Source organism: Dermacentor andersoni, chromosome 1 (genome assembly GCF_023375885.2).
Source record: "Dermacentor andersoni chromosome 1, qqDerAnde1_hic_scaffold, whole genome shotgun sequence".
NCBI classification, from domain to species: domain Eukaryota; kingdom Metazoa; phylum Arthropoda; class Arachnida; order Ixodida; family Ixodidae; genus Dermacentor; species Dermacentor andersoni.
Genome location: NC_092814.1, coordinates 118,506,047 through 118,530,597, shown reverse-complemented (window position 1 = coordinate 118,530,597; position 24,551 = coordinate 118,506,047). Strand labels below are relative to the sequence as shown.

At 48.2% G+C, this 24,551-nt stretch overlaps 1 protein-coding gene across 7 annotated transcripts in view; it reads right to left on the bottom strand.

Annotated features, from left to right (window-relative positions):
* The window catches only part of cac (calcium voltage-gated channel subunit cacophony), a 674,132-nt gene that overhangs the window by 555,968 nt on the left and 93,613 nt on the right, over positions 1-24,551 (bottom strand). For 4 of the 7 annotated variants that reach the window (XM_050193689.3, XM_072286791.1, XM_050193693.3 and 1 more), the window contains exon 1: positions 7,897-8,012. The exons of 1 other annotated variant lie outside the window; for it this stretch is intronic. In XM_050193689.3, the coding sequence (XP_050049646.2) occupies positions 7,897-7,979 (83 nt within the window). In that variant the 5' untranslated portion in view covers positions 7,980-8,012. Of the gene's footprint in view, positions 1-7,896; positions 8,014-24,551 lie in introns of those variants that run through there. 2 more of the 7 variants (XM_055061950.2, XM_050193696.3) reach the window with 2 other exon arrangements.

The window sequence follows — 24,551 nt, the reverse complement described above, 5'->3', positions numbered from 1 at the left end:
GCTTCGCGACGTTCTGGATACATGCAAGAACTGCTTTGCCTGGCGAAGAGAGCGCATTCGTCGGCTAATTTTTCGCGACAACAAAAGAATCTTAGCAAGGAAGGCCGTAAAAGTCCCACGACGCGGTGACAGTCGAAAAATGCTTCGTCAGCACCGGCTCGCTCGGTAGTTTCAAATTTTCCCCGAACCTTTTAAGTACACTTTACGTTCGTGGAAGAATTTGAAAAGTCCATTAAGTTCCACTGGGTCGTTTTTCTTCTCCTTAGCGATGCTGACAGCACGGAGTGCCTTTTCAAGTATAGTCATATATAGAAAGCCTTGTCTCCTTCTTAAATGAAAAAAAAAGAACTAACCACTCGTGCACTTAGATTTAGGTGCACATTAACGAAACCCCCGATGGTGGAAATTAATCTAGAGCCCACCCGATTATACGGCGTATCTCGCAACCCACTGTGAAAATTCGGGAAATGAAGCCTCGCAATTTAAATTCTACACACACACAAGAACTCCATCCCGTGCGCGCGTGTGTGTGAGACGGGCTTTCGGGGTCCCCGCGTATACACGTAAGAACCAAGGCCTTGCTCAAGCTCGTTGAAAATTTTTTCCCGACATCCTAGCGATGAAAACCGTTATGTAGTAAACTTGAGGGAACGAAAAAGCATATTTGACACAATTCTACGGAAGCGCGGCGAAATTAAAAGGGAGTCTCAACGAACACTTTTATTCTTTTGCTTCTCGTGTACGGGCAGGGCACAGCATAAAAAAAAAATCATGCAGATTCAACGTTAATGCTAGAATGTATGTGAAGCGCAGTTTTCGAGAAGCGGTTAATTAAATACCGGACAACGGTAAAGGATGCGCATACAATTCTCCTGATTTGCACGCTACGCAACGTGTAATATCATGCAATGTATTTTTGATGCGCCGTACCGCTCCCCACCTCAACCTCGCGCATTGTTTATGTTTGTACACTACACCGTTTAAAAGCTACGCCCAAATGTTAGCTCCATTTCAGGTACGGCCGCACCGTGAGGCGACGATGCAGAGGCGTCACGAGAACCAAGGCGACGCCTGAAGCTTGCCGGGGGAAGGATGCTTCTAGGAGCGGCGGATGTGCCCCCATGCACATGTACTACACATATCTAGATGCACCTCAGGCTTCTACGCACATTGTGCGACGGCGGCAGCGAAAGCTTCGCTATACATTAGAGAGTTTTAGAATAGGGGCCCCAATATTTTGGGGCCCCAAAGAGCTTTGCGGCTGTTAGCGTTGGGGCACGCAGGAGTGAAGAGTTTTAGAATAGGGCTTTGCTATGGTGGCTAGCTTTGCGTTTGCAAATAGCGTCTTACGCTGACAGCGCCACTACGGCGTCTAAGAAAAACGATTAAAAATAATTAAATAAAATATACCATCTTATGATATGAATAGTAATTTTGACTTGCGTGTATTCGCGTTTAATTACAATTTAGAGGTTATTCTTCAAGCAGCAAACAATTAGTTGTGCTTAGTTTGGAGCAACAAAACCAAATTTACGTGCCTTCACCAGCCAAGCTTAGCCGTGTTAGGCCTACGAGCCATAAAATCCACACTCGAATTCGGAATCAGCGGCGTCTAATGAATCAATCTTCATAACACACGCTAGTTGAGAGAAAGCGATAACTGCAGTCACTACTCCTAGCTTGCGAACTTCACGCATTACCGCGAATCGAACCCAGTTTGGTGCTAGGTTAGAGCCGTCGCTTCGATGGGTGCCGCCATGTTTGTTGACGCAAAGCTTTTGGGAACGCTATTTGAGCTCCCGCTAAATCGGTGAAATAGCGTTCCCAACGCAAAACCCAAACGCAGTTTGCGTCTCGCGCATGCGCAGTGGCTTCGACGCTATTTCTTTGGGGCCCCAAAGCGTTTGGGGCCCCTATTCTAAAACTCTCTATTAAAGGTAAGCTAGTTGGCTTGATGGAAAGGGACGGGCGTGTGTGCACCGCGACACGCCGAGCGCGAGAAAAAAAAAAAAAGAAGTGCTCCCTCACTTGCCCCGCCGTGCGCCCCAACAAGTGGCGCGTGCCTGTCGCCAATATTTGTTGACAGTCCCGGCGTCGCTAACCCGCGCCGCCGGCTCGCGACAATTTTGTGTCGCCTGCACAAACGCGCAGCCGTCTGAGAGTCGCTGAACCGGCCGGAACGAATGCTGACGTGTAAGGTAACTCCCGCGTTCGCTCTCTTTTCCGATTTCTACTTTTCCGCGAACTTGAGTCTGAGGATCATCGACCGCTCCTTCTGTTCGACGCTTGATTCGCAGACGGCGGAATGCGAGCCGAGCGTCGCGGAGAGCTTTGCTTGCACGTAGCACCCACGGCGCGGACTCTTTGTCGCACCGCCGCAACTTTCCTTGCATCCCGCGTCATTGTTCTATTCAGCAACAACGCAGACGAGTTACAACAAATGATTGAGGACCTAAACAGAGAGAGTGTAAGAGTTGGGTTGAAGAATAATATGCAGAAGACAAAGATAATGATGAATAGCCGGGCAAGGGAGCAAGAGTTCGGCACAGACAGCCAGCCTCTAGAGTCTGTGAAGGAGTACATATATTTAGGTCAACTAATCACAGCGAACTCTGATCATGAGAAGGAAATTCATAGAAGAATAAAAATGGGTTGGACTGGAAGCTTACCATTATCACTGAGAAGGAAGGTGTACAATCAGTGCATTTTAGCAGTGCTGACATATGGGGCAGAGACTTGGAGACTGACAAAGAAGCTGGAGAACAGGTTAAGGATCGCGCAAAGAGCGATGGAACGAAGAATGCTAGGCATAACGTTAGGAGACAGAAAGGGAGCGGTTTGGACCAGAGAGCAAACGTGTATAGACTATATTCTGATTGACATCAAGAGAAAGAAATGGAGCTGGGCAGGTCATGTAATGCGCAGGTTAGATAACCGTTGGACCATTAGGGTTAGAGAATGGGTACCAAGAGAAGGGAAACGCAGTCAAAGACGGCAGAAGACTAGGCGGAGCGATGAAATTAGGAATTCGCGGGCGCTAGTTGGAATCAGTTGGCGCAGGACAGGGGTAATTGGAGATCGCCGGGAGAGAGGCCTTCGTCCTGCAGTGGACATAGAACAGGCTTATTATTATTATTATTATTATTATTATTATTATTATTATTATTATTATTTGTAGTCTTACAGCAGCTTGACTTTCCTCCGTGTTTGTTTTCCCGTAGGGCTTTCACAAAGTAACTTTTCCCATGCAAGAATATTTATAGCTAGAAACGGTTGAATCCAGTCTAAAGCGTTAAAGAAGAAAAAGCACCTGCTCCTATTTTGATAACGGGAGTGTGGTCTCGAAGCAGAGGGGAGGGGGCGATAAGCGCGAAGAAGAAACGGTCGTAGGAACCCCATTTCTTTCCTGCCTGCCGACATTTTAGAAGAATATTAGAATCACCAAATTCACTGCAGATCGTCCACATGGTCCACAACACACCTGATCGTATTGCAAGTCAGAGAAAAAGCATCTTGCCAGCTGAAGGATTTAATGCGCTAAACGGATGGACTCGAGAAGGCGATGCTGTGGAAAACTCAGGCAAATCAAATGCGCGCTCATCATGAGCTTAGAATAATATATATATATATATATATATATATATTGGTGTGTGTGTGTGTGCGTGTGTGTAAACAAACGCCGAGTTGCAGTATATTTTATTCATAGTTCTCCCGTTGCACTGAAATACCAAATAACAGAACAGAGCTGCACTTTTATTGGGCGCACAAATATTTTCCGCGCTAGAACTTTTTTGAGGCCCTATGGAAATCCCTTTCGAAGAAGCCGACTTTCTCTGCTTAAAATACCGTGAAGGGATTGTTCCAAGAAAATGTTTCAGCGGACCTTCTATTTTAACCACTTCTAGCCGCGACTTCGCGATATGCCGAATCTAAGCTCTTAAATCTGAAAGGCACTCGCAAGCGAGATAAATTCTGGTTTTGACGCCATGTGTACTCATCTGACAAAAAAATATGTCAGCGTGTCACCAGCTCTGACTGAAAAAATAATGCTCTAGTCTGCACATGTAGTTTTCAAAGCGGGTGCACACTCTAAATATACTCAGGCGGGTGCATCTATTGACTTGCACAAATGAGTCCAAAATATGGCGGTCATTACGTACTTCCGACTCCTGCAATCGCTTCTGACGCATGCAGTCAGCAAAAGCAGGGCCTTCGAGATCGGTTTCAACCGTCGTTGAAGAATGAATTATGACTCCACGTATTGCAGTCGTCCCTTCTGCAATACTGCTGTTTTACAAGCATGCCATACAATGCGACACAGTTCAGGCGCGAAGTCATAGGTTGTACAGTGCGAAAATGTGCACATACAAATACACTCTTTCGTACTTGACTGCGCTTTTAAGTTTTTTGAGAAGTGCGAAGAAATCTCGCCCAAATGTATACTAATGGTGTGGAATTAGTGGTTGATGTTCTAACCACACAAAAAAAGTTATTTAGAAGTGCTAGTGAAATGCTTTTCATTAAAGAGGAATTTGGCTATAAGAGGTTTGTGACCGTCTTTTTCAGGCGCGTCCGTGGGCAGATCATAGCTTAGCTTCGGTTGTTACTCGTGTGAGAAACTCGGTGCATATCTGGTGCCACAAACTTCTGTTGCTGACGGCATGTTTTCTTCTTCTTTTCCAAATATGTTATCGCAGATATGGGCACAAGTCAGATTAGCAATGGAGGCTGCCTGCGAAGTGTCACATGGGTCAGCGTAGCCACAACAATTTCAGAGTATTCCTAGCCTGCGTTCTGTATAGCGCTGTGAAAATATTACTGCCGAAAAAAAAATTCGAGACCGTAAATTAAAATTTCTTCAGTAATGTTCACGCGCACGTAGTTAAAAAGAAAGAAACTTGTGCAATCGCGATAGCTGTCGCTGGACGGAGGTATATTGCGGAGGAGCGTTGTGACACGATGCTTCATGCATTTCAGTCAGACACGCTGGGCCAGAGCACTGAATTAAAGTAAATTAGATGTCTCTAGTTTACAATGTAAGTGAAGCTGTGATTTCTAGGAACTGGGAACGCAGCCATGGCACCTCTTTCGCTATAGGCTTTGATCCATCAGCGAAGAGTAAGTACAGCGCAGAGCCCCACGCGAAACCTCGTTGACGCATCTTGCGCTTAGAGCATTCGTCGGTGACGTCAAAGGACAACAAAGACACTTACTGAAACAACATTTTAGATTCGCATTGCGGCATTCACAAGAGCCAAAATAAAGCAAGTTTTGCTCGTTATGGGAGACCTCATGGCAGTCATTAGAATTTGGCGATCACATTAAACCGATAGAGTACTTAAAGTGAATTAGTTTCTCGCCCGAAGGTTCCTGCGGACGCACTGGCTCTTTAGGCACGACAAGCTTGCTTCACATAAGACCGCGCTTCAACGGAGCTGTACTAAGACGCCAATCAAAAGCATAAACCGTACTCATAGAACTTCTCTCGAGTAAGTGCCGTAGCCCATCGTCTAGTTGATCGTCTTGTTGCACGGCTGATTGTTATCATGACTGGTGGGCGCATGGCACGCGGTCAACGTGGACACGGTCTTACGTAAGACAAATTTCGTGAATGCGGGTGCAAAGCCGGCACGCAGGGTAGCTGAACGTAATACGGCAGAAGCTAATTCCGTAGATCAGCATTGGAGACTACATGAATCTAAAGTATGCGAGAACTTTTGCGGCTCGCGCGCAACTGTATAGTTCCAACGCCAAAGGTTTCATAATTTCTGCCGCCGAAAGTACTGCAGCTTTGTAAACTACTGCCGACTGATTTTTAGTAGCGAAAGTACTGCCACACAAATAACGTAGCTGAGCGAATTCAGTTTAATAGGCGAAGCATTAGCCGGTACAACATTTATGACAGCGTAACTTTCAACCCTGTTTGAAGCAACTGCGAAATCACACCAGTTTCACCACCAAGTCACCACGATGACGCGCATTCAGAAAGCACCGAACTCGCTCCTTAGTCCTCGTTTTGGGGTGACAGTTTGCCCTTGAAGAAGAGTAAGTTGTGCGATTCGAATTTAAAACAAAAAACAGTTATCTTTAAAACCAGATCATTTTTGGCAACGTTAAACTTGTGTTTGGTGTCTGCAATACGTGACTTGCAAATTAACATAAATCTATAAATTTGAAGGCTCCAGAAGCATGCTTTTTTCATACCACTGTTTATCAGCTCTACGTAACGTGTTGCTTTTTCTTTTTTTCAATAATTATTGCTCCATCCGGATATGCCTTTTAAGTGAAGTAATTAGCACCATGCTCAGTTACTTTATTGGCTGGTACTAAGTAACCTAATTACATTTACTAAGTAATACGTACACATCCGTAAATCATACATAAATCATGATAATTCAGCACTTTAGTAGAATATTCAACAAGCTAGCTCAACAGACTGATTCGCGGTCATCCATATTTAGCGCTTTAGTGGAGAATTTAATTTGACTGTTTCTAACGTTCATAATTCCAGCGTGTTACCCAGCGTATGTTACACGGTATATAAGTAATTACGCGAGGCGATAAGCGCGAAACATAAATTTTGTTTGAATACTACGCCTCCAAACGAAGCAGGAAGATGTGCAAACATTTTATGAGTTCCGCAGCAATCCTAATATATCTCTCGCACGCTCTTGGTGACATCATTCAAGCTGCATTTCACGAGGCAGCTGTTTGATGCGCACATAGTACGGACAGCATGCGCGTGAAGTATTTTATGTAGCCTCTTTTTTTATTTGATATAATGTCAAATATACGTCATGTCTACGGCACGCCAGTGCTTTGCATGTACGCGGCGAAGTACTGGAAATGAAGAAGCTAGCCCGCGAAGCCTCGAATCTTAGTGGGTGGATCAATAACTCGGAGCAATTAACGTCCGCGGACGCTTGGGCAACAGAAACCCATGCACGAAGCCTTATCGGGCGAAGCGTTTTGTGTCGGTCGATCTTTGGTGATCGAACGTTCTGCGAGAGCCAAATCGATTCGCATGCACCACAAAAGAGCGCAGCGAGTGTTGTGCGCACGGTCAAAGCTGCTGCTCGGCTCTCGTCTCGCGGTAATGTGCCGAGAATCGATTCAGAATATGGAGGTAAACAATTCTCGCGCTACACTGCTTTTCTTTTCTTTTTCTGTTTTGCATTTTCCGTAACCGCACTCCGCGAGACTGCGAATGCTCGAGATTACGATTCGCGCCGACTGCAGCGAAGCGAATGCTTTACGGCGTGTTTCATCGAAACTTTCTTCCTAGCGCCTGACTGCGCGCAAAAGTTAATAATAAAAGTAAGCAAAGTAACAATAATAAAGAGCGCGTGATGCATGCGCTATGATGCAGGCAAGGCGTGCATTGACGAAGATAAACACGAAATTTATACCTCGGTGATTGAGATAACAACCAAGGGGAGGAAAAAAAAAAGGGGGGGGGGGTGGAAGACGTGCTGCATGGGAGCGAAAAGTACGCAAGCACAAGGTTCAGCTGAGAAGGCCACTGCCTCCGAACACGAGCGGCCGTGTTGGAAAGGCGCACGAAGCTGGGACGCCGAGCACATTCGCAGCGCCTCTTGCAGAGAGTCGGTTTTGCACAGACAGCGCGGTGCTCGAGTGCAGGGCGGGCTGCCACCCACTGGCAAAATCGCTCCCCCAACCGTCGTCCCCCTACATCCGCGTCATACACACACACACACTCGGGGATACACAGAAGCGCTAACAATGAGCGTGCCCATTGTCCGTCGCGGCTAATCTGTAAATGTCGCACTCGCGAATCTCGGGGTGTTGCTTCTCCCAGCAGTGGCGGTCGACGCATCGCAGCGAGCATCCGATGCGCGCGGCGAATACGAAGAGAGACAATGTGCCTCGTCCTACCTCTGTCGTGCACGGAGGCGACGCTTTCGGCGCTCGGATATCCGCTCGCGCACCAGCCGCGGGAAGCGCAAGAAGCCCGACATGTCTTGTGCAGTGCCACGTGTCTCGTATCCCGTGCACACTGTTTCGGCTCGCCAAAGCACAATACGGCAGCGTCGCCGCACCTGCGGCCAGCGCAGCCCATTGTTCCCCGACTGATCGTCCCCCGCGGCGCATCCGCTCCTGGATGTCACGGCGCCGCCGAAGCTGCGCGCGTCACGGAGTGCGCGCAACTGAAACATTAGCCGCGATCGCGCGAATCGTGAACCGTGAGGGACAGTTGATCGAGAGAAATAACGACAGCAACAATGCGCATCGTGTCTGACGAAAAGGCTAAGCGCGGGAACGCGCAAAGCAGCGAACAGAAGCGAAGACACGGTGCATACTCTTTTTTTGCTTGATTTCGATGCCCCTCTTTTCGCGCAACAAAACATGTCAAACGGCTCCCTTTTATTAAAACTGTTGCGAGCCATCGGGGTGTTCGTATTTGGAAGAAGGAGGGTGCACAGTGCTGCGGCATCACCCGCAACGTTCGGCGCATCGCCTGGTTTCTCAGCTTTGTCAGTTTTTCTTACAACTATCCGCGCATTCTATTCTGGATCAATTTAACGACACGTCAAAAACACGCTCGTGCGAAGTTTGTATAAGGAGGGCGTCGAGACTAGGAAAACGTCTGCGATTTGTACCCTTTACTTGTCCTGAACCCTGACACTCGGCATGGGAAAGCTCACGCAGAAAACGCCCCGGTAGTCGGAAAAAGAGAAAAAAAGAAACGTAACTTATTTGGCCGCCCGCCCGCACTTGCGCGCTATATAGCTTGCAGAGTTAACGACAACAGCCGAGCGTCCCCCTGGAGCGTGTTTGCTTTTTTCATTCGTTAGTCTGTCGCAGGAGCAGTTTCCTGACAGCCTTGCCTGCGAATGAAGCTGGGCACGGAGAGAAGGGTTGGGGAATTCATTCCGGGACCCGCCTAGGGAGAAATAAACCGGTTTACGCCCCGTCGTTTCGGAGTCTGCGCTGCCCAAAGCAGGATAATATATGTACTCTCGTTTTCTCCTACTTTACCTTGCAGAGTCTGAACGAAACCGTAGATTCCGCAAGCAATGCAGCGAGGTTAAAATGTGCAGCATGCGCAGCAGAGGTAATAACAACACAAACGACGCAATACCGACGACGGAGAAGCGGTCGTGGTCCGCAACGTTGAGAACGCTATTCGGCATATGTTATGTTAAGGTTTTCCTTCCCCTCGTCCCTTCCTGTATACGTGTGACATAAGATATGCGTGGAGAAGGGTGAGGTCGGGGAGAGGAGGGGGCAGGCAGTGGCGTACTTTTCTCTATTCCTTCCTTTGCAAGAAACGAACACTTTGCGGATGAAAAAATGACACGGTGAAGAAAATAACTGCATACATCTAGAACGTAAGAGAGAACGACGTCCATGACGGCGGCCATGCGTGGGTGTTCACACTGGTGGCATAGTTTGAACAGCGGCTGCCGTATTAATGTGTGGCCTCCATGAGATCGACCGCGACACGACCTCGTGGCCCCTATCAGCCCCGAAGCCTTACTGCTGACAATGACAGCACGACGACACCTGGGGCAAAATTGACAGAGTCTTTCGTTCAGAAGAAGCGTTCGTCTTTGGCTGGCCGTGTTTGTATTCGCTGTCACCATTGGCTGGCGTCTGTTCTTATGAGCCACTCCGGCGTGCGAACTGCCTTGTCAATATTATACACGTGACCACGATGCCGTAGGTGCCTCCGGAACTGGAATTGAGCTGCCAAGAACAGCGCAGATTATCGCCTCGAACGTGTTTGTGCATTCGCGCGGCGTCCGCGCTTGTGAGGGTTGCCACTGCTGACTTAGAGCCACTTTAGTGCTGTTAATTCTGGGAAATATATGCGGATCCCATGCACTGTGAGAATCATTGTAAACGAAGCTTTGCATGCTGTTTGCTTAGATTGACGCTAATCAGCAGCGACGTTGGCATCGAATGCGTATTTACTTGAGCGTTTAGTCCGATAAGAGAGTGGTGAGTTGATGTTAAAGGTCACCTTGCGTGCACCACTGCTGTTTGCCTGCGTAGTTCACAGAACACACAGAGATACGTGTTTGCTTGAGCCGGCGCTGTACGTCATTGCGTTGCCTCGTATCATTGCCTCGCATGGCATATCCCGTCGTGGCAGAAGTGTTAAAGTTTAATTGAATTATGGGCCTTTACGTAATTCAGTTAATTATCATAATAGTATGCATACATTGTATACATACATTCGCGGCCTGCGTCACGTTTCGCTGCGAATGACACGTTCTCCTGTTCCGGGCGACGTTTCTTTCAGGCCTAGTTGTCCTCGAGGCTGAGTGTACGCTTTGGAGACATTTTGGTGGCGCGTTTTTACATGCTTCTTCAGCATACGTCGCCAGCACCCTGTTGAGACGCCAGTTCCAAGCGCTTCCTTGAGGGTATGGTCGATTGACACGTTTACGCTATCGCAGACCAGCACTTGCATTTCTGTCGCATAGGAAAGCAAGCACAGCGCGTGCCGTACGCACAAACTGTAAAACGCTGCCGCGACGTCGCCGGCCGGAATGCGCGGAGGCGAGCACCATCTGGTTGGGCTGCAAGAAACCCAGCAGCGCGCGCGAGCAAGACGAGGAGGCGATCGCCACGTGGTCGTGTTGCAAGAAACTCAGCGGCAAGCGCTGCAAGACCATCACAGCAACAGCAGCGCCCGGAAAGTTGGAAGAAGAGGCAAAGAAAGCGCTTCTTTTTGGCCGAGGAGTCGCAACGGAGCGCCAGAACATGAGGACCAGAGTAGCAGGCTTCTAGAACAGCAAAAAAAAAAAAAAAAGAAAAAAGAAAGAAAAAAGCATACGACAAAAAATCAGCTTCGTTTTCATCCTGGCAGAATTCCTGGAACTTTCGATCGCGTGTGAATGGGTGTCTTTTGTTACTATGCATAGGGGGTCTTTACTTTTTAGCGACATCTGATTTGCTATTTACGCAGAAAAGGAGAGTGAGTGGCGCAAGAATATTTATTTTTGGGTACGTTCGACAGCAGGCGTCGTCCTTGACTTGTACTCCCAGGTTATGGAACCTTCATCGAACGCTTTTCCCTGGTCAACCTAGACTCTCAACGATATCGCAGCGACAAACTTTGACCAAAACGAAAGAAATCATTACGGTCAAATAGTTAAGGCATTTCGTCACTTGAAAAAAAAATTCGGTTGTGCCGGGTGTGAAGTTTAGTTACTACTTGAACTGGTTTATTTTATGATTGCCAGTTCGTAGCATAAGATTATTTATGGTTCTTTGAGGCATTCAATAGATGAAACAAAATTGAGGAAAAGTTCAGCAGAGCTAGTTGAACATTTTCACCTGTGAGGCAAGTGAATTAAGCTGCAGTGTCCTTTCGCCAAAATCAAAAGCTGAAGTCCAGATAATTTTATGTATTTTCTTATTGATTAACCTACGTCAAATATCGTAACTTACGACTATAAAAAAATTACGCAGCATGTTAAACAACATAATCACACGCGTACGCAGTCAATACAATTGAAATGAAATAGAGCAATATCACCGTGATTTTGGCCATTCTAAGGTCCGGAATAGAAAGCCTTCGTGGGCTGGTGCAAGAACTCCAGACGCTGACTAAAATATTTCAGCTATAAAGTGCTCCGTTCAAACTTTCTCAAGCAAAGAAAATCAAAGCATACTCCAAAACCTACCCTTATACAGCGTCCCTCATAGGTGCGTGCATCCTTGAGGCGTAAGACCTCATCCGTAAGTTATCACTCTTCGAACCCAGTTGTCAGGTATGCGTTCGGCGGATCAACGCTGGTTCACATACAGGTCGTACACAGAGTATTCCAACTAACCTGCACCAATTAAAAGAAAAGCAATAGAATAAAAGAAACGGAGCAACTATGTTTACGAAAGCACGCTTAAATTGCTCACAGCCAATAAGAAGCATCCGGTATATTTGTGCTCTCATTAATTAAGCTAATCTCTACTGACTAAATTCACATTTTTAATTATTACGTTTACAGCTAACTTATCGATACTAAATTCTGCGGGACTTTTCCTCGTCTTAAAGAAAACTAACCAAACTTGAAAAAAATAAAAGGGCCGTTGTGGCCTCCCTCCCTCCGGCGCACCACAGCAGTGCTGCTCTCAAACCGCCCTACTAAGCACGCTCCCTGAAAAACGCGACAGTTGCGCCAATTTGATTGTGTGTGTGTGTGGAGTGTGTGTGTGTGTGGGGGGGGGGGTTGGAGTGGCCGCTAAATTCGTGCTCCCGGCGCGCTTCGCCTCCAAAGATCCTGTCGAGCGTGTGCTAGTTAGCGGCAGTGACGAGCAATATACGAGAGTCAAGTTATCAGGAACCGGGAGGCAGCCTGTCGATCAGCCGCGTCCGTCAATTCTAAACAGCCGCAGGGATGTAACGGTGGCCTCGAAGAAAGGCGACGTTTTCCTATTTGTGAGGCCTCACCATTACGCAGCCAAAATTATAGTTTGCAGCGTGTTTGAGTAGGGTCCTATAAGGCCGTATTTTCTGGCATGCCATTTCACTTGCCTCTATTTTCGTAAATTCTAGGCACCTCATAAAGTTTTTCCGCTTCTCTACTGCACGCATCGCAAGTGCGACTTTCAAAATTATAAATACCAGCGATTTATTTATTTATTTATTTATTTATTTATTTATTTATTTATACTGGAATCCCATCTTCGAGAATTTCAGCAGATGGGTTAGACAAACGCAATCCTTAACCAAATTTGCGCCATGGTACAGCATATAAAGCAGTCAGAGTAAACTCGATAGAAATGATCTTAGTGTTGTCGCGATCATTGCATAACGGCTAGTTTATTTCACTCAACGACGTAGATGCCATGTGCTAACAGTGGCCGAACAGCGCGCACGCGCACACACGCCTTGCAGCGTTGTTGCAGTGGCGCAACTCTCTTCGCGACAAAAGCGATGCGGCGTCACTGACACGAGGGCCGACGAAGGACGCGACAAGCGTCGCTGGCTGAGCCACATCTTATCTTAAACGTGTTCTCCTCCAGCCATACAGGATGTTTCAGTCAACATGTGACATGCCTTGCAAAAAAAAGCAAGTCCACGGTACGCCAGTAATGTTTGTTTTCTTAAACGTCTTCCTTTCTGCATTTAATAGGCGAAGCCTTGCGGCAGAAAAGTCGTGCTCTATGGGGGAGGGGGACCGGTGCTCTCTTCTTCCTCGAGGTGGAGTGGTCCCGAGGTCGTTCATTCCTCTTGTGCAACTTGGAGTTATTTTTCGATTAGCCTGACTGAGTGACCAGCAGATATGAATGGGCTTGCTTGCTTATCAAATTACTTTTCAACTTTCTCAAACGAAGTCGTAGAATGTATTGAGAAATATCCAATCAATATTTTTTTCATAACGATAGCTGCTGTGGGCTAAATTTTTTCGAGTCTGCAAAGAAAGCCTGTGAATTATTGAAATCTTGTCCCGACTGCACTGAAACCTTTTGCTCAATGGCTCACATGCTCTGGCGATGTCCCGCGTTGCCTAACGACTTCCTCTCCAGCGGAGCCGAATGGGAGGAGGCCATCAGAAGCACGGTACTCCGAAAGCAAGCCCAGGCTATCCAGAGGGCCCAGGAAAGAGCAGAGCGTCACGGCGTTCTGTCCTTTACGTGGGCGCGGCCAGCGACTACAATGGCCTCCCGTTAGGAGGTCCTGACAGTAGCTCCTCAGTATTAAATAAAGTTCGTTGTCTGTCTGTCTGAAGAAACACAGCGTGACTAGACATTTGGGCATAGCGATACTAGTGCCCGACAACAAGTTTCAATGGGCATTGTGCGTTAAACTCATACTGAACATATGAATTCGCTGTAAGTTAAAACGATGTTTTCAAAGAAACCACAATCCTCCCGGCGGTCTCCAACCAACACCCATTTCTCGTACCAACAGGCACCCTCTGCCACAAACACCTTGCCGACTACGAATGCCGATTTGAATCGCTAGACCTGTTAGGCGATATGCATGTCGATGTCATCGGGTCTGTATGGAGCAGTATGGCTTCTGACTCAACACGCTTGCATCGAATTCATTTAAACAAAGGTATATACTCGTTATAGCGAATCGAACTATTATAAACACAACACATCGACGTACGATCATGCATGTACTGTTCTAAACGGCTAAGGTTGACTTGTTTAAGAGCTAAATTGACGCTTCGGCCTTCTCGGTTATAAGCAGCCCGGTAGAATTCAAATAAAGAAACTACGAGAGGACGGGGACATTTCAAGCGAGGTGGTGCTATTACAGAGTCTGTGCAGTACTTACGGGTGGCAATCGTCGAACCTGCACATGTACACGTAGATGATCGGATTGCCCGTCAGATTGTCTCTTTGATCTTAATCTCAACTCGCATAAATTGTGGTGATGACTCAGCTCTTAAGAGCTTTCAACTCCCGAAGGCTTTTTAATTAGTCGAACAGCTTTTTGTTGCGCTTTGCTAAACTTTACGGTTTTTACTACAGCGACTCCATTAGTGCCTTACACGGGTCCTCAGATGTTCAGGCGGCCCCAATTTATCCCTAACGCAGTGAGCTAAATGGCAAACACGAACTACGACAAGTGGCGCCGAAATAAAAGGGAAAAAAGAAGTGCTTCCGCTCGCGCGTTTCCAAGAGGGCTTAAGGAGTGCGCATTAAGGCTTCTTCACTCCCGTCAGCCCGCCCCATTCGCTGGCGAGGCGACCAGCTTCTCGTGACGAGGGCTGCGGTTAAAATGATGTCGCTCAGTTTTTACTTCGCTTTCAATCTCCGCGCGGGTGCGACGAAAACTACAGGGCTTATCTAAGAAGCCATTTAAACTGCTCAAAATACGCTTGCCCCCTTTTTTTTAGCACCAAAAGAAAAACAGAGCGTGAGAGTGGGGCCACAGAAAAGGCAACTGCAGAAATAGCGCGAGGCACGAGCGCCCCCACGAGAGGAGCGGGGAATATGACCCGCAGGCGCGTAAATTGGAGGGATTACATACGAAAAGCGCGCGAGGACCGCGGTGTCGGAGGCACCGCATGGTGACCCCGCGCCGGCGATGGGCGGCTCTCGGTGCTAGCGGGAGAAGCCGACTGAAGAAGCCCCTCCGCCGAGCTATTTCGGGCCCCGGGCATCCAGGTAAACGCACATCGATCGGCTGCCAATCAAACAGAGATTCCCGGGCCCGCTGAGGCCTGAGTCGCTGGCGCCGTTAGAGCCGGAGGCAACGCTTTCGGCGTAGTTTTCCGCGACGCGCTCGTCAAGCGCGCGCGGCTTTTCAAGCGTCGTTTGGTCGATGGAGGTAATCGGACGTGTCTGTCACTTGCCAGCGTCGGAGAGCAGGCGGCGGCGGCGAAAGGATTGCGCCACAAAGGGCGCCGGCCGCTCGATCGGCGCGCGCCGTACGCAGCCTCCCGACGGGACGGTCCCGTGGAAGCGTCAATCGGGAAGGGGGGACGCCGCCGCGGAGTCGCCGTCGATGTCCCGCGAGCTGCTCGCCCACCTCGACGGCAACTCGCAGCACTCGCCGTCGGTCGACGGGGCGTGGCGTTTTGGCGCGCCCTATCTGCAACGTAGTTTAGCTCGACGAACCCTCTGAACGCCCGAATGAGTGTCCGGCTCTAGCTGCCCCTTCTTTCACAGAGCGCAGGCATAGGAGGCCTTGCGGCCATATACTATAGACACAGGAGGCTTCGAGCATTGTTTTACCTTTGTCCACTGGACACAGCCAATCTTATGCCGCTCTCCTTGGTTCAGAAAGCTTAAATTCGAGCGTCTATACAACAGAACGGCGGATAGCTCGAGAGAGAGAGAGAGAGAGAAGGGAAGAAGGAAAGGCAGGGAGGTTAACCAGACTGAGTCCAGTTTGCTACCCTACACGTGGGGAGGGCAATGGGGAGTGAAAGAGAGAGAGAGCACTTAGGTGTAGGATGCCTATATATATAGTCGGGCACTCAAGTCTGTTGCCTTCAGGTAGTGAAAAAGCGCTCGAACTGCTTTCTGTGCTAATGAACTGTGAGGCCAGGCTCCCAAGATCTTCGCTTCCGTAAATGGCCTGTCATCCAGTCTATTTAAGGCACACTGGAGAGTCTCACGTTGATTATCGAAGCGAGAACAGTGGCACAGAAGATGACTGATGGTCTCTTCACACTTGTACTTAGCGCACATTGGTGAATCCGCCATTCCAATATGATAGCCGTAGAACTTAGTGAATGCTACTCCTACCCACAGCCGACCCAGCAGTGTTGCGTCACGTCGTGAAAGGTTCGCTGGTAATTAAGTTTCAGCGATGGGTCGAGGCTATATAAACGACACTTAGAGTTATGTGGTGTATGCCAGTAACTTAACGTGATGGTACGAGCGAGACTGCGAAGCTCTCTTGCAGCGTCGACTCTGGATAAAGGTATAAGGAGTGTCGGTGAGCCAGCCTGGGCACGTCGGGCAGCGTCATCGGCGAGGTGATTACCAACGATGCCACAATGTACCGGCAGCCACTGAAATATGATATGTCCTCGTTAAGAAGCGCAATGGCAGGTTTCGTTGATTTGTGACACCAGCTGTTCATAATTGCCACGTCGTAAACTTTGCAAGCTCTGGAGGGCTGCTTTCGAGTCACAAAATATTGCCCATTTGTTGGGCGGTTCTTTTTCAATATATTCGACAGCAGCGCGAAGAGCGGCCAGTTCGGAACCTGTAGATGTCGTTACGTGTGAAGTCTTAAACTTGATGACGACCGATTGAGATGGTAGAAGAAGGACGAAGTTGCCATTATCCCTATATAGCTTCAGTAAACAGGGTTTTATATCAGCAACAGAAGCTCACGAAAGTTCACGAGAAAGATAGAGGCCGGCTCAGATAAAAACCGAGGATGAGAAATTGCTGTAGTCTGAAAAGGAATCTCCGTGGCATTCCCGTTCCAATTAACGTATTATGGGGCAATTCCATGTTCATTGAAGAATCGCTTTCAGAAAACAAGATAGCTTTGATTAACGGACTCCGATCTTCGAATCAGTGTAACAGAGAAAAAAGGAACACAAAAACAAAATAAACTATAGGGAGTAAACAAAAATAAAATGAGGCTGCGTTGAAATTGTTTACAACATATTCATGCTGGAGAATATAACAGATTACCACTACTTTAAATGGCTACGGAAAAAACGGAGTAGGAAGCATTTTAATGCTGAAAGAACACACAGGCCATGCCAGTGTCAAGAAAGAGCGCAATTTCTTTTATTAATGCGTAAGCAATCTTTGGTGTGTACCAGCAAAATCTGTCCCTTCCGTGATGTTTTATATCTACAAAATAAATGCATAATTGACCAAGTTACCACATGTAATCGTTATATTAGTGCAATAGTAGTTTATTGGTAGCGTTAGAAAAGAAAAAGAAAAAAAAGAACTGGGGACGTCGCCGTTGCCGCGTCAAGGTCGTATAATAAAAAATGAAAAAAAGGTAAACTAGTGTGGCAAAAATGAACCGTCGCGGCGGCATTTCGGCTAAATTGATGCCATAGCTTTGAAGGGGCAGGATGTGTCAAAACGTGTTCCTTCAATGGCGCCAAGGAAACGTAAGGTTGGTGAAACCGAGAAGCGGCGCGGCGTAAGCACGCCGAACGGCAACGGGAATATCAGCGTCGGAGCAAGAACAGCGATAGGAACCGGAACATGAAGCAAACGAGAGGAGCTCTGCAGAGCAGATAGGAAACGACGTTACCGAGAGACACTCGATAAAAGTCGCGCTAAGGCCATTCAAGAACAAAACACTGAACGACACCGAGAACGGACGGCTGAGCTTCGCCAAGACGTGGAAGAGAATCAACGCAACGTGGCCTGTGGCAAGTGCTTGAAGGTCAACTTCATACGACGCAGGAACAACGAGACATTCATACCGAAGAAGAAGCAGGTTCCCACTCTCCAGAGAAGAAATATATATAGAGAGAGAGATGCAAATGAGAGAAAGGCAGGGAGGTTAACCAGAGTTAACACCTCCGCTTTGCTACCCTGCACTAGGGGAAGGGAAACGGGTAGTAAAGACGGAAAGAGCGTGAGAAAAACAATATGAAGAGGGATGGAATAGGATCATTATAGTCTTTCTAATAGGCCACTGTCACGTAAAAAGGTCAACAAAGCCTTGACCGACTTTCGCTGCGACGAGAGTTCATGTCGGCATTCCAAAACTGACTGTTCTGAAAGTGGCCTGTCGTCAAGACGTGCCAACGCGGTCGGTAGTGACAGCCGGTGCGCGCTGTATTAAGGACACCTGCAAAGTACGTGTTCGATAGTCTCCTCGCCGCCACAGTGACTGCAAGCCGCGCTGTCGTTCATACCGACTCGGAAGGCGAAAGATCTTGTGTAGGCGACACCAAGCCACAGTCGGCAAAGTACTGCTGTTTCGAGTCGAGAGAGTCCAGATGGGGGTCGAAGTCGAAGGGATGGGTCCAGTCGGTGTAGACGTGTATGCTTCAACCTTGGTGTGTTCCATAAAGTTTTGGGCTTTATTTGCAAGCACACGAATTTTCATTGCAGCGTCTGTTCTTGAGAATGGAATGGAGTCTTGCAAGCCTTCCTCATGTGGAGATCGTGCTGCTGCATCGGCATGTTCATTGCCCATTTATGTCACAGTGGCTTGGAATCCACTGTAGCGTGATGTCGTGTCCTTGCACGACGGGGTGGTGAAGCCGCAGTCCGATTTCTAGAACTAGTTGTTCGTGTTGTGGAACTCTATGGTGCGTATAATATTGTGAGGTTGGGCCAGCTTCAGTGTTAAGAAATAAAGACCGCCTATGTAAATAACTGCGTGTCCAAAGATATCATGGACCGCCTAGGCCCTCCGATTCCAATGCTTCAAGTATGGCGTCATGAAGAACGTTGTCGTAGGCTCCCTTTATCAAAGAACATTGCGACAGATAACCTCTTACACGTCTTTTGGTGTTGAACATAGGTTACCAGATCGATAACGTTGTCGATAGAACATCGGTGACGTCGAAAACCAGCCATGGCGTCCGGGTAGATATTGTAATGTTCAAGGTACCACTCAAGTGTGGCGAGGATCATTCGCTCCATTACCTTCCCAACGCAACTTGCCAGCGCAATTGGTCGGTATGAAGTAATCTCTAAGGGAGACTTGCCAGGCTTAAGAAGCGGTACCAGGCGGCTGATCTTCCCATCTTGAGGAACTTTGCCCTCCTGCCAGGACTCGTTATAGATATTAAGGAGCGCACTTCGTGCCCGTTCACCAAGGTGACATAGCGTACGGTAAGGTATGTCATCCGGACCAGGCGACGACAACCGATTACATAGGGCGAGCGCCGCGTCAAGCTCTTGCGTCGCGAAAGGCAGATCCATGCGTGAATCTCGTGAATCTGGAATACGGTTCAATGTAAGCGAATCTGTGCGTGTTGGCTGGCCCGCAATCATAGCACAGAAGTCTTCCGCCACATCAATGTCTTGTCGGCGCTGGAATAGTGCTAGGGCCCTAAACGGGAAACGCTGTTCCGGAACACAACGTAGACCTCGCACAGTTCTCCATATTTGAGATAGCGGTTTGCGGGGATCTAGCGACGCACAAAATTTCGACCACCGCTGAGCCTCTAGTTTATCGATGCGGCGTTGTATTTTCTTTTGCATTCACCGGGCTGTTTTTAGATCCTGAATTGACTTAGTGCGTCGATATCGGCTTTCAGCACGACGGCGAATCGCACGAAGCCGCTACAATTCCAGGTCGAATTCAGAATACCTTGGAGAACACGTGAGTGTGCGCGTGGCTGTGTATGCCGTTTCTTGATAGCTTGTTGAAGTCCACAAGAGAGGCCTTTGTGACAAGCGTCCTCAATCTGGGATTTAAAGACAGTCCAATCTATTCTTCGTATCGTGATGGACGTATACGTGTTAGACATTCCCGTGATCTTGAGGTAAGTGGGCATGTGATCACTTCCGCGCGTTTCAATGTCCAAAAACCACTTAACATGTGTGGCGAGGCGGTGGGAGACGAAAGTCAAATCGAGGCAGCTTCTGTACGTTATTCCCCGGAAAAATGTTGGACCCGCGTCATTCAGTAGGTAGAGACCATTGTTGGAAACTAATCAAGCTAGTCGTCGTCCCGTCGCGTTAACCTGTGAGCTTCCCCAAATGGTATGGTGTGCGTTGAAGTCCCCGGTGATAATCCATGGACCAGGTTGTGTTTTTAAGATGTCTTGTAGTCTTTTAGTGTGAAATCGACTTGATGGAGACATACACCCCCAAGAGTGCAAAGGTGACTGTCCTATTTTGAACAGTCATGCACACGTACTGATTGTCGTCATGAGGTTGCACCGGTTGGACGACGTGAGTGAGTTCACGGCGAATAAACACGACAACCTCGCAACTTTTGATGTCGCTTGATGAGAATATTGTCTCGTAGCCGAATAGTCTCATTGGATGAGATAACCTTGGTTCACAGATGACAATGACTGGAAATCGGTTAGTGAGAACATATTGACGAATATCGGTGATGCGAGATCTTGGACCTCTCGCTTTCCACTGAAGGATCGACGCTTCTCTGACCTCCTTACGAAATGACTGGTGATTGTCACTCATGGCTTCACCCAAGGCTTGCTAGGACGGGGCTCAGCGCATCGAGCACTTGTAGCCCACTTCGAGCAGATGGAGTGTCAATGCTTGTCAGCATGGCCCTGATGACATTCACAATAGATCGCAGCACCGGAATCATTTGGCAGTCGACTGTTGAAGCCTCACCAACAGAAGCGGGCTTCGATGGGAGCATCAAGCGTGGAGGCTCTTTAGAAGACTGAGAGCTTGCGAGCGCTGGCCACTCTTCCACGGGGGCAGCCTTTTCCGTCTGAGGCCTCCTTGTGCTCTCGGGCGTTCTATTTGAAGATGATGGCGTTGGCGCAAGCGGTGCACGAACTCCACCCTGTCTTGAGCGTTTCCGTCGATGACGACGTCGACGCCGGATCTTTTCTGAGGCTTCTCTATGGGTTGGGTTATCCCTGACCATTTTCTTCAGAACTTCGAACTCTTCTTTTTGATTCTTGGGCATTCTTTCGATGTCACTTCATGGCTGCCTTCACAGTTGCCACACCTAAAGTTTGTTGCACGGCAGACATCTACCGTGTGTGACTCCGCGCACCGGGGGCATATCGTGGCGTTTGCGCAGGCGCCCTTAACATGTCCGATCTTGAAGCACTTGTGGCATTGAAGCGGCTTTGGGGCAAACCGCCGTACGACATTTCGGAAGTGACCGACCTTTACGTGCGAAGGGATGGAATCCCCCTTGAACACAATCTTCACACAACGGCTGTTGCCGAGTCGGCATACGTGCGTGATGACCACTCCTTCATATGCCGGTTTGATCAGAATTGGCAGGTCCGAGTTCGAAATTGCCAAGCCAACATCGTAGATCACACCTGCAGTGCAGATCCCATCCATAGGTATGACCGGTCGTACTTTTATGTTGCCCAAATCTGTTATCTGTCGTAGCGTCTCCAGCGTGGTTCCACGGGTTGTGTCGACAGCTAGAACATTCTTTCGTGTGTTCAGCCAGACTTCCTTGATTTCTATTGGCGCCTTTTCCTCAAAAAAAACAGAGAGAGCTTGCCTGTTCAATACTCGAAGGTTGACAGAAGAATCCACTGGCATGAAGAGGATGGTGTGCGGCCAGCGTTCACTGCCTGCCTGCATGGTTGACGTACTCGCTGGTGACGACGCCCTGATAAGCCTCCTTTTAGCCCTTCGGCTCCTCACCGACACGGAGCTGTCATCGGATGAGTCGTCACCTGTGATTGAGTCGACCTCTGTGTCTTCTCTGGTGCTGGACCAGGTGCCTCGTTTCCTTGAGGTACTTGTCAATGTAGTCCTCTGGCCAGACGGGCCGGCAATAAGCTCTGCATCCATGGCCACAGGAGTAGGAGTTTCTCTTGAGCTTCACTGGGGGTTACCAGGTACCATGACTCATAGAAGAGCTTGCGGTTGCAGACTTCTGGCAGCACGAGTCTGCTGAACGTTCCACGTCCATCGCCTCAAGCCAGGACGCGGATAGCGCCCCAGGGACTGATGAAAATTTGACGAAAACTGGCTAGCTGGGACAGGTGCGTTCTATCACTGAGTAACTTCGTCGTCCTTCCTCAGAAGAAATATAAGTTGTATTATGCCAAATAAGATATTCCACAGAATGCAACAACAACAAAAAAAAAGAAGAAAAAGAAAAGATTGCAATACCGCGATTGTATGAAATTGAATTGTACTGGAAATGTATGATATGGTCTAAGCTGAATAGACATGATAAGCAATATACATACTACGAAAATTCTGAGAATTCTCTACTAACGCGCAAGCACTCTTTCGCTCCGGAAAAAGCGATGGGCAGACAAGCATAAGCTAGCTAAATCAGTACGCAAAAGCGAAGTAGCAGCCGAGCAATGAATGCTTACGCATTAGTAAACAATTCCCAAGATTTCTGTAGCATCTTTTTCCTACTTCGAGAGCTCAAATTTATTAAGCTATCAAAGCGAGAAACTTGTTTATTCCTTTCTATCTTTTAACAAACATTTTTGGTCATGCCAAAATATCCATAGAAGCTAGTAAACTCGCCTATCTATACACTCGTAGCGAGGCTTGTGAGCCAGTCATATTTTGTTGTACTGACGCAATTATCACTTATCACGCCTACACTTGAAAATACCTCGCGCACAACTGTCAATGATGGAATATCTTGACAATGCCGGAGAAATAGAGAGAGAAATACATACTGTGAGAGGGAAGGTTCACACCAAAAAGAACCGGCCACTACAATGCTTTTAGCGCTCTTCTGAAGCCACCAATAACACGGCGTACAAATTTAGTTTAGGGGCTGATTCATTTACTACACGGCCTTGCTTAACACAGCACGAGTTCGAGATAGCGCACGCAGTAATCAGAAAGGCGTGATCGAAAGGTGAGAAAACGCACAGGGCGCACATTGTACGAGAACCCTAGTCCACGAGAGTGGCTATCAGGAATTGTTGATAGGCCATAACCAAATTTGGTATAACGTTCTGTGTTCTCATACGCCTTCCTTGTCGACGTCATTTTGAATGCGCTGCACGAAATTAACATAAAAGAACGCTCGAAATATGGTACGACACTGCACAAAATCTAGACGGCGGCCGGAGTTATAGCGGACTGCGAGAACGAAGATGCCCGCCTTCGTAATGTCGAAAACGATCGCTACCCATTTCTGTCGGTCTGTTCGTCGAGAGCTCAACCTACCTCGCGACAACCGTCCGATGCACTACTCGGTAGATCTTCTATAAACGGAACAAACTCATGACGGCATCGCTACAAGTCCGGTGACACCATTTTCCTTTTTTTAGGCCTGTGACAAAGTTAGCATAAACAGACAAAAACATTGCGAGTTTCCTCTTCGGCGGAGACATCTGCTGTGCAAAAGCATACAAGCGCTGCTGAGCAAAAAGGTGATCCGTTTTTCACTTTACCGAAAAGCGACGGCCCTGTGACAAAGCGGCACAATTTTGTGGCAGGAGAGGCCGGCGTTCGCTACCTCTTCGAGCATCAATCACTTCCGCTGTCGCCCTGTAGATGCAAGGCTGTCTCGTCGTGCATTTGCCATGGATGGCTCTCGGTTTTTCCCAATCTCAAGAAGAAAAAAAGAAACAGAGAGAAAAAAAAGCAGTTTGATAGAGCGAGGGAGAAAGAAGAAGGATGACGCTTTAAAGAGAGAGCAGTTACGCAGCTAGTTGTCTTACTGTATCATCAGGGACGTTGCGAAGCTACTCTGTAATCGTGTACGAAACAAAAGAGAAAAAGAAAAGGGAAGTCACCATGTCATCGATGTTGCGCTTTCTTTAAAGCCTAACCCCGGCAATCACGCCAAAGCAGACTGCCGTATGCTGCCCCTTGCTTCCTCACCCTCTTCGGCCACGGTATACACACTATATGCGGTGCATGGCGGGACGACACGCGGAAAGCGGGAGACAAAGGGCGATTCGCGCTGTTGCGCCTACGCACACATTTCAGGCCGCCCGCATTACACGCCACGCCGAGCACCGTGCGCGCGCGCTCAGCCAAGCATGAGGCTGCAGGAGCGTCCGACACGAGCCCAGTCGCCACGGCTTGGCCGCCTTCCCCCACTTTCCGGCAAGCTCCCTCGCCTATGCCTCTTGCGCCCAGGATGCGCGCGCGCCTCGGGGGCGGTCGCCGCAGACTCCCTCGCGAGTCCTGAATAATCATCGCCCGCTTGTTTACGCCGCCTTTCAATTAGGGCCCACTCGTCATCTACTCTGCTTCTTTCAACATCAATTACTAACGCGGCAAACGATATTCTGGGCGAGCCCTTTCGGATGTAATTTGCCCGCTCGCGCGTGTATCGCCGACTTGGGAGAAGAGCGTTTTGGGATGAGGAGCCCCGGACAACGTTGCTTCGAGATCCCGATAGGAAATCCATCGCTGCTTGCGAGAAAATAATCAATAAGCTAGCCGACCGACCTGACATGTAAGGGAATAGATCAGCGAGTGATTAGCGGTACTTACCACAAACGAATTAGCAAAGAGCCTCCATCCCACTGCTCATTTTTTTTTTCTCTTTGTATTTGGTC